General features: G+C 42.1%; 2 protein-coding genes across 2 annotated transcripts in view; one reads left to right on the top strand and one right to left on the bottom strand.

Moving 5' to 3' along the window:
* The window catches only part of capn5a (calpain 5a), a 41,700-nt gene that overhangs the window by 12,523 nt on the left and 13,367 nt on the right, over positions 1-15,810 (top strand). Inside the window, exons 4-5 of the mRNA XM_080542790.1 lie at positions 5,722-5,934; positions 6,243-6,431. Of these exons, the coding sequence (XP_080398916.1) occupies positions 5,722-5,934; positions 6,243-6,431 (402 nt within the window). The remainder of the gene's footprint in view (positions 1-5,721; positions 5,935-6,242; positions 6,432-15,810) is intronic.
* Positions 743-1,168, bottom strand: ompa (olfactory marker protein a; the record flags this gene model as incomplete). Its single annotated transcript, XM_080542791.1, has 1 exon — positions 743-1,168. One exon carries the CDS (start codon positions 1,166-1,168, stop codon positions 743-745), a length of 426 nt encoding a protein of 141 aa, XP_080398917.1.

The raw sequence follows: 15,810 nt of genomic DNA, 5'->3' as shown, positions 1-15,810 counted from the left end.
GTTTATGAATATAATATAATTGACTATGAGAAGTCAATTGAATGAAAAGAGAACCTCAAAGGTAACTCTTTGTTCTAATAGATGTCAGATATTACTAACATAAGGTCTAACCTTATTTAGTGCAATGGACCTATCGCTAAGCCACGCCCCAAAATAGAAATTGTCCAATCATATCACAGCAAAAGTCACGACAGGCAGAAATCTCTCGCTAACTCTCGGCAAACAACTCTCTAATATCTGATGGTGAAAAGCTTCTAGGCGAAATATTCTTGTCATCTTTAAAAAAAAAAAATAATTACAAGTCTATTACTTGCTGTGATAAATCAGAAATCAGAAATTTGCCAACTCCCGCCATTGTAAGTCATTGAATATCATTCAGTCACGGTCGGTCAGTCAGTCACTGTCAGTGAAGCGTTGTTTGTTTGTCCGAGTTTTCGAAGGGGGCGTGGCTTAGCGATAGGTCCATTAGGAGTGCTACAGCTTGAGAGACGGAGGAAACGAAAACGAGAAGAAGAGAGGAGAGTAGAGCGTTGGTACACCAACCAACAGTCTCAGAAGAGGAGAGGAGAGGAGAGGAATGTCAACTTCCAACTCCTGTGTGCTACATAGAAAATACACAACATAGAAACTGTCACAGGAGTGTAGAGAGGAATAGACGACTGGAATGTGGAATGATGTCATTTTATTTGGGTTTGGCCTGCGAGAGGTCAGAGGTGAAAGGTGATGAAAAGGCGGCATTGGGTCAGGCCTCCATGAACTCTACAGAGCAGTCGACTCGTGCGGCCTCCGCTCCCTCCTTAAAGGCGAAGAGGAAGTACATCACCTTCCTGACCGTGGCCATCTCAGCGATGCGCTCCCCGAACTCCTGGATGTCCGCCTCCAGGCACTTGAGAGGCGTGTCTTCGGGGTCTCCGGCGTTCCGCCAGAACGTCCCAGCGGGCTCTAGGAGCTGGCGGGTCATCAGGTGGGTGAGGTCGGGCGTCCACAGCTGAGAGATGCCCGTGACGGTGACCCTGCCCGTGCCGGTGAGGCTGACGTGCCAGCCGGTGAAGCGGAGCTCCTGGTGGGGGAAGTCCAGACGGTAGACGGCCTCGTGGGGGAGGAGCAGGCGCTCTCCGTCCTGACGCTTCTGACCGGAGCGCTGCAGCGCCGCCACGCGCATACGCATCACCTGGTATAGTCATCATAACAATCATCATCATAACAATCATCATCATAACAATCATAACAATCATCATCATAACAATCATCATCATAATCATAATAATAATCGTTATACTCATAATAATCATAATCATAATAATACATTAGACTTATATAGCACTTAAAGACACTCAAAGACGCTTTACAAACTGAAAAGATTGTAGATAATAGTAATAATAAATAAATAAAAGAAAGTATAGGGGCCTAATTAAGGTAGTGCTGGGGACACGTGGGAAGGGGAGGGGGAGAGGGTTAACAGGTGAAGGCGAGCTTGAAGAGGTGGGTTTTGAGGGCCTGTTTAAATGTTGGGAGGGTGTTGGCCTGTCTGATGTGGTTGGGGAGGGCGTTCCAGAGGGACGCCTATTTCACCTACTATAAGAGCCGCCTCGGGGGTCAAATTACCATATTCTTTGTCTATTTACACACACCGACCACTAGTTGGCGAACACCTAAATTAGCCTGCCTCCTACACAGAAAAACGGATAAATAGCTTTCTACTGGCTTATCCTGATGTGGTTTTGAAAATGTAAGAATACTGGGTGGTAGAACGCACATATCTAGCAAAAGTCATGAAAGGAGGGTCCTGAAATTTGATCGAGTGCAAATATAGAACATTTCTTTTACTCACAGGGTCAAATGGCCTCACCCATGGCTGTTCTAGTGTTAAGCATACACATTCAAGACGGGCTCCAAACTATACAACTATAAACTATACACATACTGGTTCATTACGATCCGCTCCCGGACGGAGCGATATAAAAAATAATTTATCCCGGCTGCACTAAGACTGTTCAATGGCAACTAAAGTAGCAGTCGGGGTCAAGGCTCCTGAATTTGTATTTATTATTTATTTTAATCATCATCATCACTTTTTTAGTATTTTAATATAAATAACTATAGCCATCCTTTTAATCCACTTTTATATCAGATCTCACTGTTTTTTATATACTGTACATGGCTGGCCCAGTGTTGTTGTCTGTCCTTTATGTTGTGTTGTGTTGTTATGTGTGGTTTTTAGTGGAGTGGCGCGGCAAAATGAATTTCCCCACGGGAATAAATAAAGTATCTATGTATCTATCTATCTATCTACTGCACAAGAGTCCATGCAGGAGTCAAACTCAGTCTGGTGTTGCCAGCATCAACAACTATCAGATCAGATCAACCATGCTCCAACAACTATCAGATCAGAACAACCATGCTCCAACAACTATCAGATCAGAACAACCATGCTCCAACAACTATCAGATCAGCCATGCTCCAACAACTATCAGATCAGATCAACCATGCTCCAACAACTATCAGATCAGATCAACCATGCTCCAACAACTATCAGAACAGCCATGCTCCAACAACTATCAGATCAGAACAGCCATGCTCCAACAACTATCAGATCAGATCAACCATGCTCCAACAACTATCAGATCAGAACAACCATGCTCCAACAACTATCAGATCAGATCAACCATGCTCCAACAACTATCAGATCAGATCAACCATGCTCCAACAACTATCAGATCAGAACAACCATGCTCCAACAACTATCAGATCAGATCAACCATGCTCCAACAACTATCAGATCAGATCAACCATGCTCCAACAACTATCAGAACAGCCATGCTCCAACAACTATCAGAACAGCCATGCTCCAACAACTATCCAGCCATCAGAAGCACATCTGATACACATTACCTCAGTCAAAGTGGAGTCCACCATGAAGCCAAGCTCCAGAGCCTTGGAGGGAGCCTTGGCTGTGTCTGTGTCCGTCTGAGAGCTCATCTGCCTGGGCTAGGGAGAAGGGTCGGCCTGCCTATTCTGGATGCTCTGGTGGAGGGTGTCTGGGTTAGGGTCTGCTTCTGTCTTTCTCTCCACGACTTGCTGCCAGTCGGACTAATTCCTAAATTCTCCCTTTCTCTCTCTCCCGGCTGTCTCTTATGCCATCTCTTCCTCTGCCCCCTCTCTCTCTCTCTCTCTCTCTCTCTCTCTCTCTCTCTCTCTCTCTCTCTCTCTCTCTCTCTCTCTCTCTCTCTCTCTCTCTCTCTCTCTCTCTCTCTCTCTCTCTCTCTCTCTCTCTCTCTCTCTCTCTCTCTCTCTCTCTCTCTCTCTCTCTCTCTCTCTCTCTCTCTCTCTCTCTCTCTCTCTCTCTCTCTCTCTCTCTCTCTCTCTCTCTCTCTCTCTTTGTTCGCTGTTCCCAAAGGGCAGTATGGTTGGTTTTGTTCTGTGGTTGGGACTCTATTGATTGTGTGATACATACAGTGTGTGTGTGTGGGGGGGGGGGGGGGTTGGGACAGAATGAAGTGAGGATGGGAGAGGAGAGGGGAGTTGGCGGTTGATGTGTGATGTGTGATGGCACTAGGCAACAGATGACGTGCAGTAACATAGGGATGTTCCTCAGGGCAATCAGGGATCTGGCATGTCACAGCCTGATAGGTTAGTTGTTTATTTATATCAGACCCACTGATTCTGTGTGTGTGTGTGTGTGTGTGTGTGTGTGTGTGTGTGTGTGTGTGTGTGCGCGTGCGTGCGTGTGTGTGTGTGTGCGTGTGTGTGCGTGTGTGTGTGTGTGCATGTGCTGTCAGTGGTAAGTCTGGGTGTGTGTGTGTGTGTGTGTGTGTGTGTGTGTGTGTGTGTGTGTGCGTGTGTTTGTGTGTGTGTGTGTGTGTGTGTGTGTGTACATGTGTGTGCGTGTGTGACTTTGTTGACAATTCTGTATCCCATTCCATGGCAAAAGGCAGCCATAAGAGGACCTACTCATCTTTACTGTTAAAGCAAGGCTACAGGTTCTGCCAACTAAGTATAACCAAGCACTCTGGTATCCTGCAAGTGGAAAGCCTTTTTGTATTATGCACCCCGATGTAGGCTACATCAAATGGAGTCAGTGGCACGTATCACTAAAGCCTGATTTATACTCCTGCGTCGAATTTACGCGCGGCTACGCCGTAGCCTATGCGAGGGCTCTCCAAGTTTCCAGTTCTACGTTGGTCGGTGTACTCATAGCGGCATAATAGCGATCAAAAAACTTATTTTTGTTATGCTTGTTGTAAAGAAAATGTCTATAATGCATTGAAATTACAGTAAACTAAGATAATAAGATGGTTATCATACATTTTCAAATCTTTATTAATAAGTAATTACAGAAAAAGTAAATGACATTTCTGTCATGACTTCCGCATTTACGAAAGAGTCGGAATGTGACGCTACCAAGCGGACCAATCACAGTTCTTATAGATAACTTTACATTAAATATGTCTATCATAAATATCATTGAACAGCCATGGGGCTCCCTGTAACTAATCATTTATTTCTAAATAAACAGGATTGTACATCTCGTAAATGTGAATCGCGCTATGGGAAGGCTGTGCCTGACGCTTCCATAGGGCGCTCCATTGGAACGGTGTACTCATACCGGCATAATAGCGATTTTTTTGTTATGCTTGTTGTAAATAAAAGTTCTATGATGCATTGAAATGACATTAAACTAAGATAATACGATGGTTATCATAATTTTTCAAAGTAATTACAGAAAAAGTCAATGACATTTCTGTCATGGCTTCCGCATTTTGGCCGACGAGAGAGTCGTAATCATGTCGTAATCATGTGCTACCCAGCGGACCAATCACAGAGCTTACGGTTGCGTAAGCACTGCCGCGTAGTTACATTTTTGGAGAGGTGCGCGTCAATCTACGCCTTAGCCTACGCAAGGCTACGCGGGCCTACACAAGCTACGCCGTAGCCTACGCCGTCGATTTTACGCAGCATAAACTGGGCTTAATGGCTGCCATGCATACATAGAACTTGACATTTCCAGGTAGGACCTAGTGCTAGTGAAGTTAGACAGGCATCACCATCAACAGTTAAAATTCACAAGCCTTCCCGTGTTATGGCAAGCTGGTTCAGTGAGAATGATGACAAGATATTTTCTAATGTGCCAAATACACCTGACGTTGTTGTTGATGGAAGCCAAGGAGAGGTGGAGGAAGCCTTTTCTATAAAACCGTTAAAATACCGGCCCCTACCCACACGTATTAGTGGCTTTGGCTTCAGATGTCAGCTGGTAATACTGATATTTAGTAGCCTTGGACAGGCGCATTACCTTACAGTATGTGGCCTGCAAATTGCTGGCCTCCCGAAGAAAAAAGCCTTGCAAGATCTTGTTCTGTGTCAGCTGTGGAAAGCTTAGCTGTGTGAAAACAATGTGAACACAATGTTCCCTGTTTCCATGACGATTTGTATGACCTTTGTTATATTTTGGGGTCTTTGATGTAATGCTTTACTATGAGCCCAAATAAAGTATTTTGTGTGAGTGTGTGTGTGCGTGCGTGTGCGTGCGTGTGTGTCACTAATCTGCACTTGTCCATGCAATAGCTGTACTGTGCATATTAAAACGGCGGAGTGATTTAATATAAACTTGGGTTTTGGAATGAAATATTGACCCTCTCATTTGATCTCTAGATGTGCTAGGACCAGGCCTTGGTCTATTGTAACTTAGTGTTGTGCATTCTCCCCTCACCTCTCCCTCAGGTGATCCCTGACTGGAAGGACCAGGAGTGGGACAAAGAGAAGCCAGAATCTTATGCCGGAATCTTCCATTTCTGTTTCTGGCGCTTTGGTGAATGGGTGGATGTTGTCATCGACGACCGGCTGCCCACAGTTAACGGAGACCTGGTGTACTGCCACTCGAATGACAGCAACGAGTTCTGGAGTGCCCTGGTGGAGAAGGCCTATGCCAAGCAAGTATATCCACCTATTACAAGAAGCAGGAGTAGCTAGCCAATTAGGGTACAGTACTTTTAGGATTTGGTCAACTCAAAGAGGAAATACATGTGCAGGTGAAAACTCTAAAAGGTTCAGGTTCATATAGAAACTTCAAGGGAATACTCTGAATGTCTGGAGTCTGGTGTTATGACTGATCATTTGTGTGTGTGTGTGTGTGTGTGTATGTGTGTGTATGTGTGTGTATGTGTGTATGTGTGTGTGTGTGTGTGTGTGTGTGTGTGTGTGTGTGTGTGTGTGTGTGTGTGTGTGTGTGTGTGTGTAGGATGCACGGGTGTTACGAGGCGTTGGACGGGGGAAATACGGCCGACGCTCTGGTGGATTTCACGGGGGGGGTCTCGGAACCCCTGGAACTGTTGGAGAACGGGTTCAAAGATGACCAGGAGAAACGAGACGAGCTGTTTGAGAGGGTCCTCAAGATCCACAACAGAGGGGGGCTCATCAGCTGCTCTATACGGGTGAGGAGACTCACTGCTCGCCTTCTTGAGTCTGGCTCCTGTAGCTAGCTATGTTGTCCTCGGTGTCTCTGTAGCTAGCTAAGTTGTCCTCCTCAGTGTCTCTGTAGCTAGCTAAGTTGTCCTCCTCAGTGTTTCTGTAGCTAGCTAAGTTGTCCTCAGTCAGGGCTGCCAAGTTTCACCAAAACTTTGGAGTGAGATTTTTTTGCCGGTGGAGCGACGCAAAACTGAGCACGTTTGGCAGCAGCGGCCCCTCTCTCCCACCCAATTATTATTATTATTATTTATTTTTTTGCTAGTTTCCTACAATTTTACATCATAATAAACCAGCACAAGAAATGAAAACAATTGGAAAATTGTATAAAACAAGACAAATTCAGACAGTAATAAAAATATATTATATTTATTATCATCTATCTATAAATAAATAAATCATGTAACATCAGAATAACTATTTTAACTGTCAATCAACCATGTAACATATTAATCACTCTTTTAATTGTCAATCAACCATGTAACATATTAATCACTCTTTTAACTGTCAATCAACCATGTGACCTATAAAGTTACAACATCTTATGCAGTACAACAACCCCAACCCTTACAAGCGGTGTTCATAACTCTGTGTTGTAGGCGTTTGTGGCAGATTTTAAGATGCCTTAATAACAGAGGTAGGGGGCTCCCACTTGAAACATTCTGGCTCGAGGCCAGCCATCTTCACCGTCATGATGGATGAAAGGGTTCCATCAAGAGCCAGACTGTTACAGGTTTTGGTTTTGTTCAGCCCCACCACGGAGAACACTCGTTCTGCATCAGCATTTGAATGCGGAAGTACCAAAACCAATTTGGCAATATGAGAGAGCCTCCCAAATCTGCTCATCCCGTTCACCTTAGAAAAATGTACATAGGAAGCCTAATTACTCAAGGATTTTCTTATGCAGCAAGTTGATTAAGTCAATGTGTAGTATGTCAAAGGGTGCAGAATAATTATTACCTTATTCTTCTCTGATGCCATGTTCTCCCAAAAGCTCTCAACGTCGAATGTGGCTGGGTCTGGTGGCATGGGAATGTCCATGAACTGGTAATCCAGAAACTCTTGGCTGAGTTTGTCATGCTCTTGAGGTCCGTGGTACGGGAGAAGTTCAGCAAATCTAAAAAGAACACAATGTGCACTGATCAGATATAGTTACAGCAGCTGGAACAGCAGGGTTTGTTTTTCAGATGTGATTATCAAACTTAACAATCTATTCAAAATGATCAGAATTTGTCAACCCTAACCTGTCAACAAAGTACAAGGCATCTTCCACACCACACTCTGTCCTCTGCTGGACGTCAACAAACATGGCATGTTTGAGCAGGGGCTCTCGCAGGGGTAGTTTCTCCATGGCATACTCCACAGCCCTCAAAAGAAATGCCAGTGCTGCCTGTTGGAACCTCTCCACTTGCTGCGGTGTAATGTCTCCTGCATCAAGGAGCCTGTTGAGCGTAGCTCGAGTAGTAAAGCCGATATTCAGCTTTTCTCCTGCCAGAGACACAATAACAATACAACTATCAATTACTTTAGAACAGGTAAGTTTAAAATAAAAAATATTTTTGTTTGTTTACAAGAGTTCATTTACAGAGTTCATTTACAATCATCAACAACCACAATAGCTTCTTCAATACCCTTCTTTAAGTATCTCCCATCACATCAGTCCCATTCCTCTGTCTCCTCTGACCTGGCAACCTTTTTGGAAGGGGGCTGACCCTTCGCTGCCCACATTGAAAGCAGGTCTGCCTGCTTACTGCTCCCTGCTTTCTGCTTCGGTGACATCTTTAACACTTAATCAGCCGTGAGGTGTTAAACAGCACCAGTGAGTACAAAAAAAAATCTACCTTTGCACTCGATCAAATTTCAGGACCCTCCTTTCATGACTTTTCCTAGATATGTGCGTTCTACAACCCAGCATCTTTACATTTTCAAAATCGAGTTAGTATAAAGCGATTTTGCAGTATTTCTGTGTGTGTCTGTGTATTTGCCTTGGGATTCGGCTGCCATCTTTTTCTCCAAGGCTGCAATTCTCTTTTATATCAGCAGAGGGAGCAAGGGGGCACACACTGTGCTCAACCTTCAGGCTTCAGTGCTGAATTAGATACAGTGGATAAGACTGATATTTGTAACATAATGTGTTTATATATAGGCTATATATAGCAATAGTGATACATAAGATATGTATATGTACAGACAGTTATGAAAAGGATAAACTGTACGGTATGACTTTTACAATCCCTTCAGATTTGTTGGAGCTGAGTTTTTTTTTTCACCCAAGTTCCATGCAATAGTGATAAGATATTATGATATGTGTAGCCTATGTACAGTTATGAATGATACACTGCACAGTATGTACCTATCAAGCTGTGTGGTATTACATAGGTACCACAGCAAAGTAGTTCATCAACAAATATTATATAACAAACGGATATTTATAATATTGTATATAATGTCTTTTTTTATGATTATGCCTGTACAGCGCTGTCAATTTTCAAATAATGCTATAGGCTATATATATATATATCTACCCTCCCTCCACCCCCACACAGAGAGCTTTGGACTGTCTGGATATGAACACTTGAACACTTGATCTCTGCACTTTATATTTATATTAATTATGACTCTTGCACTTTGATGTTGGTTTGCACTGTCTTGTCCTGTCTTGCACCTATCCTGCTGTAAACCGTGCTCCATTGTTCCAAACCAAATTCCTAACATGTTTACATGTCATGGCAATAAAAGTCTTCTGATTCTGATTCTGATTCTGATATTAATGTTCAGTTGTGATATGAAGTAGCCAACAATTCTCATGTCGACCATGATAATAATAGGCTACAACAAGGTTGTACATAGATATACGCAGATTCATATTTGGATAGTTGATTTTGGCACCATTGTATAGTAGCCAATTGCAGAGAGTATACATTATTTTGTTTGTTTACTGCACATTATAAATGAAATGAAAATAGCTGTTGTGAAAAGTGAAAATATAGTGTGTTCATGTTGCAGTGAAATCTATTGACATAGATATATCAGATGTGATATTTCTACTACAAACGAACACAGAGAGACAGATAATTCAAGTAACATTTTTATTTACTTGCAATGTTCACGTCAATTCTTCCAAGTAAAAAGTATGGTAATTAATATGAACACCAATATATATTTAAAAAAAGTAGAAAGTGAATAGGAGGTCGCCGGAGCGCTCAGCGTGGGCGCTGTCAGGTAGACAGGGCAGGAGAGGCATCAGGCCTGGCCATGGGACAGTCAGCATCCCCAGCACACCGTTGCTGGCTTGGTGCATGTGCCACAGACAAATCGTCCACATGACTGGCAGATGTTAATTGCTTTGTTCCCTCGACATATGGTGCCTTGACACTTTTTTCTTTTCACCTGTGGGGACGGAGGTGTGCGAGGATTTTCGAGCTGCAGTCGCCTTCTCGCTGCTGGTGTAGAAGGAAGCCTTGTCATTACCAGTGGCTCACACAGCTCCCCTGCCAACTTAAAAAGGAATTTCTTCCTGCTTATCCTGACGCCCATGCACTGGCTGTACAGAATGCGTGCATTAATTGCAGCCATGTCCAAAATGTTGTAAAACACAGCTACAGGCCAACGGCGGGTCCCTCCTTTTACTGTGTATTTCCTTGTCATCTGGTCCAGAACATCAACACCGAACTTAGTGCTGTTGTAGTAGGAAACCGTTTCGGGCAGTTTCTTTGGGCCATCATCAGTAGAAACGGTTTGATGCAGTGTGCTGAGGAGGCATACATTTTTCTTAGGTTTTGCCTGGTAAACCGTGAGTGTGGCTTCTCCAGCCCTCAGCACCTTGCTGGAAAATCTTTCAGTCTGTGCCCGTGTACATGGGGGCAACTCCCGTCTGATTTTATTAATTGTGCCAACAATTGTGGTTTGTTGGGCCAAAAGGGTGTTTGCCAGTGGCAAGGAGGTGAAGTAATTGTCTGTCGTGACATTTCTTCCTTTGCCCACGAACGGCTCCATCAGACGCAGCACAACATTGTCCGATAACCGCTGACCGGCCGGCCTGCTTGCATCTTTCCCTAGGTAGGGATGTGCGTTCAACATGTATTTGGTGTCCACATCTGCTGCAACCCAGAACTTTATGCCAAATTTGTCAGGTTTATTGGCCATGTACTGTGTGAAACCACATCTTGCTTTGGTCGGGAACAACTGTTCATCCACGGTAATGTTGTCACCAGGTGTGTACGATGCAATGCTGTTTTTCACAAATTTGTCAAAAATGTCTGAAATCATGGCAAATTTATCCACCGGAACGCGGGCAGCTCGTGTGTTCTTGTCATCAAAGCGTAGATAGCGCATGATATCTCGGAACTTCTGGCAAGTCATTGTCTCCTTGAAGACAGCGATTCCGAATTGTGATGACCAGAGGTCATCCACCCTCACGGACTTGGAACATAAAACTCCTTTGTAGTAAAGGAGACCCACGAATGCCTTTAGTTCGTCCATTGTCAAATTGAACATCTCATCATTACTCCGGTCAGCTTCTGCCTGAGTGTACTTTAGAATCTGTTGCCACATTTCCGTGTCAATCAGACACAGTAGACTGCTCAACGGACTTGTAATGTTCGATTTGGCATAACGAGTCGGGCCTGGAGCTGTCTTTATGATATTGGCCTGTCGTTCTCTGCCTCTCCGAGGGCCTGGGTTGCGCTGTGTTGCGCCTGGTTGCTCAGTCCACACTGTGCCGTCTCGACCCTGCTCTTTCGTGGCTTCACTTGCGTCCTCAATGTCAGAGTCGCATTCTGAAGCATCTGCGTCTGATTCAATGACATGATCGCCTGCTGCCTGTAAGACACAATAAACTATTAGTTGTTGTTTTCATGTAATCATGCACAGAAAAACAATAGCCTATATGATGCGATTTTATATTAGCACGGGACATGTCCACACACAATAAACTATTAGTTGTTGTTTTCATGTAATCATGCACAGAAAAACAATAGCCTATATGATGCGATTTTATATTAGCACGGGACATGTCCACACACAATAAACTATTAGTTGTTGTTTTCATGTAATCATGCACAGAAAAACAATAGCCTATATGATGCGATTTTATATTAGCACGGGACATGTCCACACACAATAAACTATTAGTTGTTGTTTTCATGTAATCATGCACAGAAAAACAATAGCCTATATGATGCGATTTTATATTAGCACGGGACATGTCCACACACAATAAACTATTAGTTGTTGTTTTCATGTAATCATGCACAGAAAAACAATAGCCTATATGATGCGATTTTATATTAGCACGGGACATGTCCACACACAATAAACTATTAGTTGTTGTTTTCATGTAATCATGCACAGAAAAACAATAGCCTATATGATGCGATTTTATATTAGCACGGGACATGTCCACACACAATAAACTATTAGTTGTTGTTTTCATGTAATCATGCACAGAAAAACAATAGCCTATATGATGCGATTTTATATTAGCACGGGACATGTCCACACACAATAAACTATTAGTTGTTGTTTTCATGTAATCATGCACAGAAAAACAATAGCCTATATGATGCGATTTTATATTAGCACGGGACATGTCCACACACAATAAACTATTAGTTGTTGTTTTCATGTAATCATGCACAGAAAAACAATAGCCTATATGATGCGATTTTATATTAGCACGGGACATGTCCACACACACACACACACAACTGACAATGCAATCTATATTAGTTTTTCATACTTTACAGATTTTTTGTTGTTGTAACCAAGTCTTACCATGATTTTTCTCTCATCATCTCCTGATTCTCCCCCGCCGTCCGAGTGGTCCGCTGGTACATCGTGCATGTAGGCTAAAATCTCTTCAGGGGACCACTCGCGTCTGCTCTCTGGGCGACTCATCACAGCAACATTACGAGTAGTTCTGGTCTCCAACTGTAATGCAGGCTAATTTATAGGAATAAGTGTGTTCATATGCAAACATATTCAATGGCATGTAATTAGTAGGCCATTGTTTATCACAGATGAATCCTGACAATTGAATGCCATTGAGATTGAAATTAGTAGGCCATTGTTTATCACAGATGAATCCTGACAATTGAATGCCATTGAGATTGAGACGCGGTAGCCTAATAGTGATAATGACTTCTATTTGAGTAGCCTATTATCGTCTCATTAGGACGGCCAATGTAACACGTTGTTTTTTGGATTTTGCATTCCTTGTTTTGTGGTAAACGAATCTCTTTCTGATCGTCCCGTTCACAAAAAACGAAGGTAATAAGTCACGTAATATGGCGAAATAAATGTTCGTTCAGACAATACAACATATATTGAAAAATATGAAAAATACATGTGGGATGGAGGTACTGGGATGATATGTGGCAGTTTCTCGCGCCTGTCCCGTTCTGTTGTTCAAAGAATATAATATAAAACGCATCACATGTTTGTCATTGTGTGAAAATGTTTCTGTAGCGAAGAACCGTGGCTGGAGCTGATCAACTCCGGATGGCAATAGCTCGTTGTGGTTGCAATTGTGCAAGAATAAAACTGTCCACTCACCAACTAAAGCACTTGATTATAAACATAATATAGGCTCAATATAATACAGCCAAAGGCGGAACAACACTGATGTTCTCATAATGTAATTATAGAAATAGCTAAATTAGACTGTAGACTGCTATGGAGGTATATTGAAAAATATGATGATAAATAGGATGGCAGATTGCAAACATATTCAATGGCATGTAATTAGTAGGCCATTGTTTATCACAGATGAATCCTGACAATTGAATGCCATTGAGATTGAGACGCGGTAGCCTAATAGTGATAATGACTATTTGAGTAGCCTACAGTTATCGTCTCATTAGGACGGCCAATGTAATGCGTTGTTTTTTTGATTTTGCATTCCTTGTTTCGTGGTAAACTAATCTCTTTCTGATCGTCCCGTTCACAAAATATGAGGCAGTTTCTCGCGCCTGTCCCGTTCTGTTGTTCAAAGAATATAATATAAAACGCATCACATGTTTGTCATTGTGTGAACATGTTTCTGTAGCGAAGAACCGTGGCTATGGGACAACTCGTTTCTAAGTTACAAAGTTCTGAGTTACATACACTTGATGTTGATGGGGGAGGGTTGAATGGCTCTCGATCGTTTCCGATCAATGAACAAAGAGATCAGGTTTCCCCCACGGTGTGTTTCTCTTGCGTGATATAGTGAAGACAGACAGGAAAGGGAGAGAGTATATTGACAATTGATAAGATATTGATAATGTATTGAATGACACTATGTACAGCGCTGTCAATTTTCAAATAATGCATATTGTTTATCAAAGATGAATCCTGACAATTGAATGCCATTTGAGATCGAGACTCGGTAGCCTAATAGCGATAATGAGTTCAATCTGTAAACAGTTATCATCTCAATAGGACGGCCAATGTAATGCATTGTTTTTTTGATTTTGCATTCCTTGTTTCGTGACAAAATCACTGTATGGGACAACTCGTTTCTAAGTTACAAACTCGTTTCCGATCAATGAACAAAGACATCGGGTTTCCCCCGCAGTTTTTTGATTGATTGAAAACTTTATTAGAAGATTTGCAGAAGTAGGTACATGAAAGTACATATTACATACAAGGTCAACTAACAGGATAAAAACCCAAGAAAGCCACTGGCTTATTTCAATTGGGGTCCTTGATTCTCAATTCATCGTTACATGTAAGACAGACAAAAAAATAACTAGTACTATCTACAAGATAATACAGACAAATAACTAGTACTATCTACAAGATAAACATACATCCATCAGGGGAAGAACAATACAACAAATATGTGGCATACTATCTACAAGATAAACATACATCCATCATGGGAAGAACAATACAACAAATATGTGGCATACTATCTACAAGATAAACATACATCCATCATGGGAAGAACAATACAACAAATATGTGGCAGTTTCTCGCGCCTGTCCCGTTCTGTTGTTCAAAGAATATAATATAAAACGCATCACATGTTTGTCATTGTGTGAAAATGTTTCTGTAGCGAAGAACCGTGGCTATGGGACAACTCGTTTCTAAGTTACAAAGTTCTGAGTTACATACACTTGATGTTGATGGGGGAGGGTTGAATGGCTCTCGATCGTTTCCGATCAATGAACAAAGAGATCAGGTTTCCCCCACGGTGTGTTTCTCTTGCGTGATATAGTGAAGACAGACAGGAAAGGGAGAGAGTATATTGACAATTGATAAGATATTGATAATGTATTTCGCTGTCGACCAAAATCGTTTGAAATTACGTGCTTGTGCATTGAATGACACTATGTACAGCGCTGTCAATTTTCAAATAATGCATATTGTTTATCAAAGATGAATCCTGACAATTGAATGCCATTTGAGATCGAGACTCGGTAGCCTAATAGCGATAATGAGTTCAATCTGTAAACAGTTATCATCTCAATAGGACGGCCAATGTAATGCGTTGTTTTTTTGATTTTGCATTCCTTGTTTCGTGACAAAATCACTGTATGGGACAACTCGTTTCTAAGTTACAAACTCGTTTCCGATCAATGAACAAAGACATCGGGTTTCCCCCGCAGTTTTTTGATTGATTGAAAACTTTATTAGAAGATTTGCAGAAGTAGGTACATGAAAGTACATATTACATACAAGGTCAACTAACAGGATAAAAACCCAAGAAAGCCACTGGCTTATTTCAATTGGGGTCCTTGATTCTCAATTCATCGTTACATGTAAGACAGACAAAAAAATAACTAGTACTATCTACAAGATAATACAGACAAATAACTAGTACTATCTACAAGATAAACATACATCCATCATGGGAAGAACAATACAACAAAACATTAGGTATGTACAGCAGTGTGTTTCTGTTGCGTTTCTGTTGCGTGTTCACGCTTCTTGCGTGACATCGCCATCCAGCGATTTTTGTGGGTCAGTACACACACGCCCATTGTGATTAGTGGTCGTGTGATTCCACACCTCGTCGCACTTTAGTAGGTAAAAAAACGTCGGCGCCTCCAGTGTTAAACAGACAAAATGCAATGATGATTCAAAATCAGAAGTGCTGATTTGAGGTAGTTTTTACAACTAAACATGACATAAAAAGCACAAGAAAATCCGTCTGGTCTGAAACATCGCCCCCCTCCCGCCCACCACCAGGGCCAACATCATACTTCGCTAAATATCCTTTTACGAGCTCACTGCTCACAGTTTTAGTTTTACAATTACGAGCTCACAGTATCAATTACCTCGCAAGCAGTTAAGTGATTAAATTTTTTATCAAGAACCTGGATTCTAATTCGAATGAGGTGAGATGTACCTACCGTTCTG

Source organism: Nansenia antarctica, assembly GCF_963989245.1.
Source record: "Nansenia antarctica genome assembly, chromosome: 12".
NCBI lineage: Eukaryota > Metazoa > Chordata > Actinopteri > Argentiniformes > Microstomatidae > Nansenia > Nansenia antarctica.
This window is presented reverse-complemented; position numbering and strand designations above follow the sequence as displayed.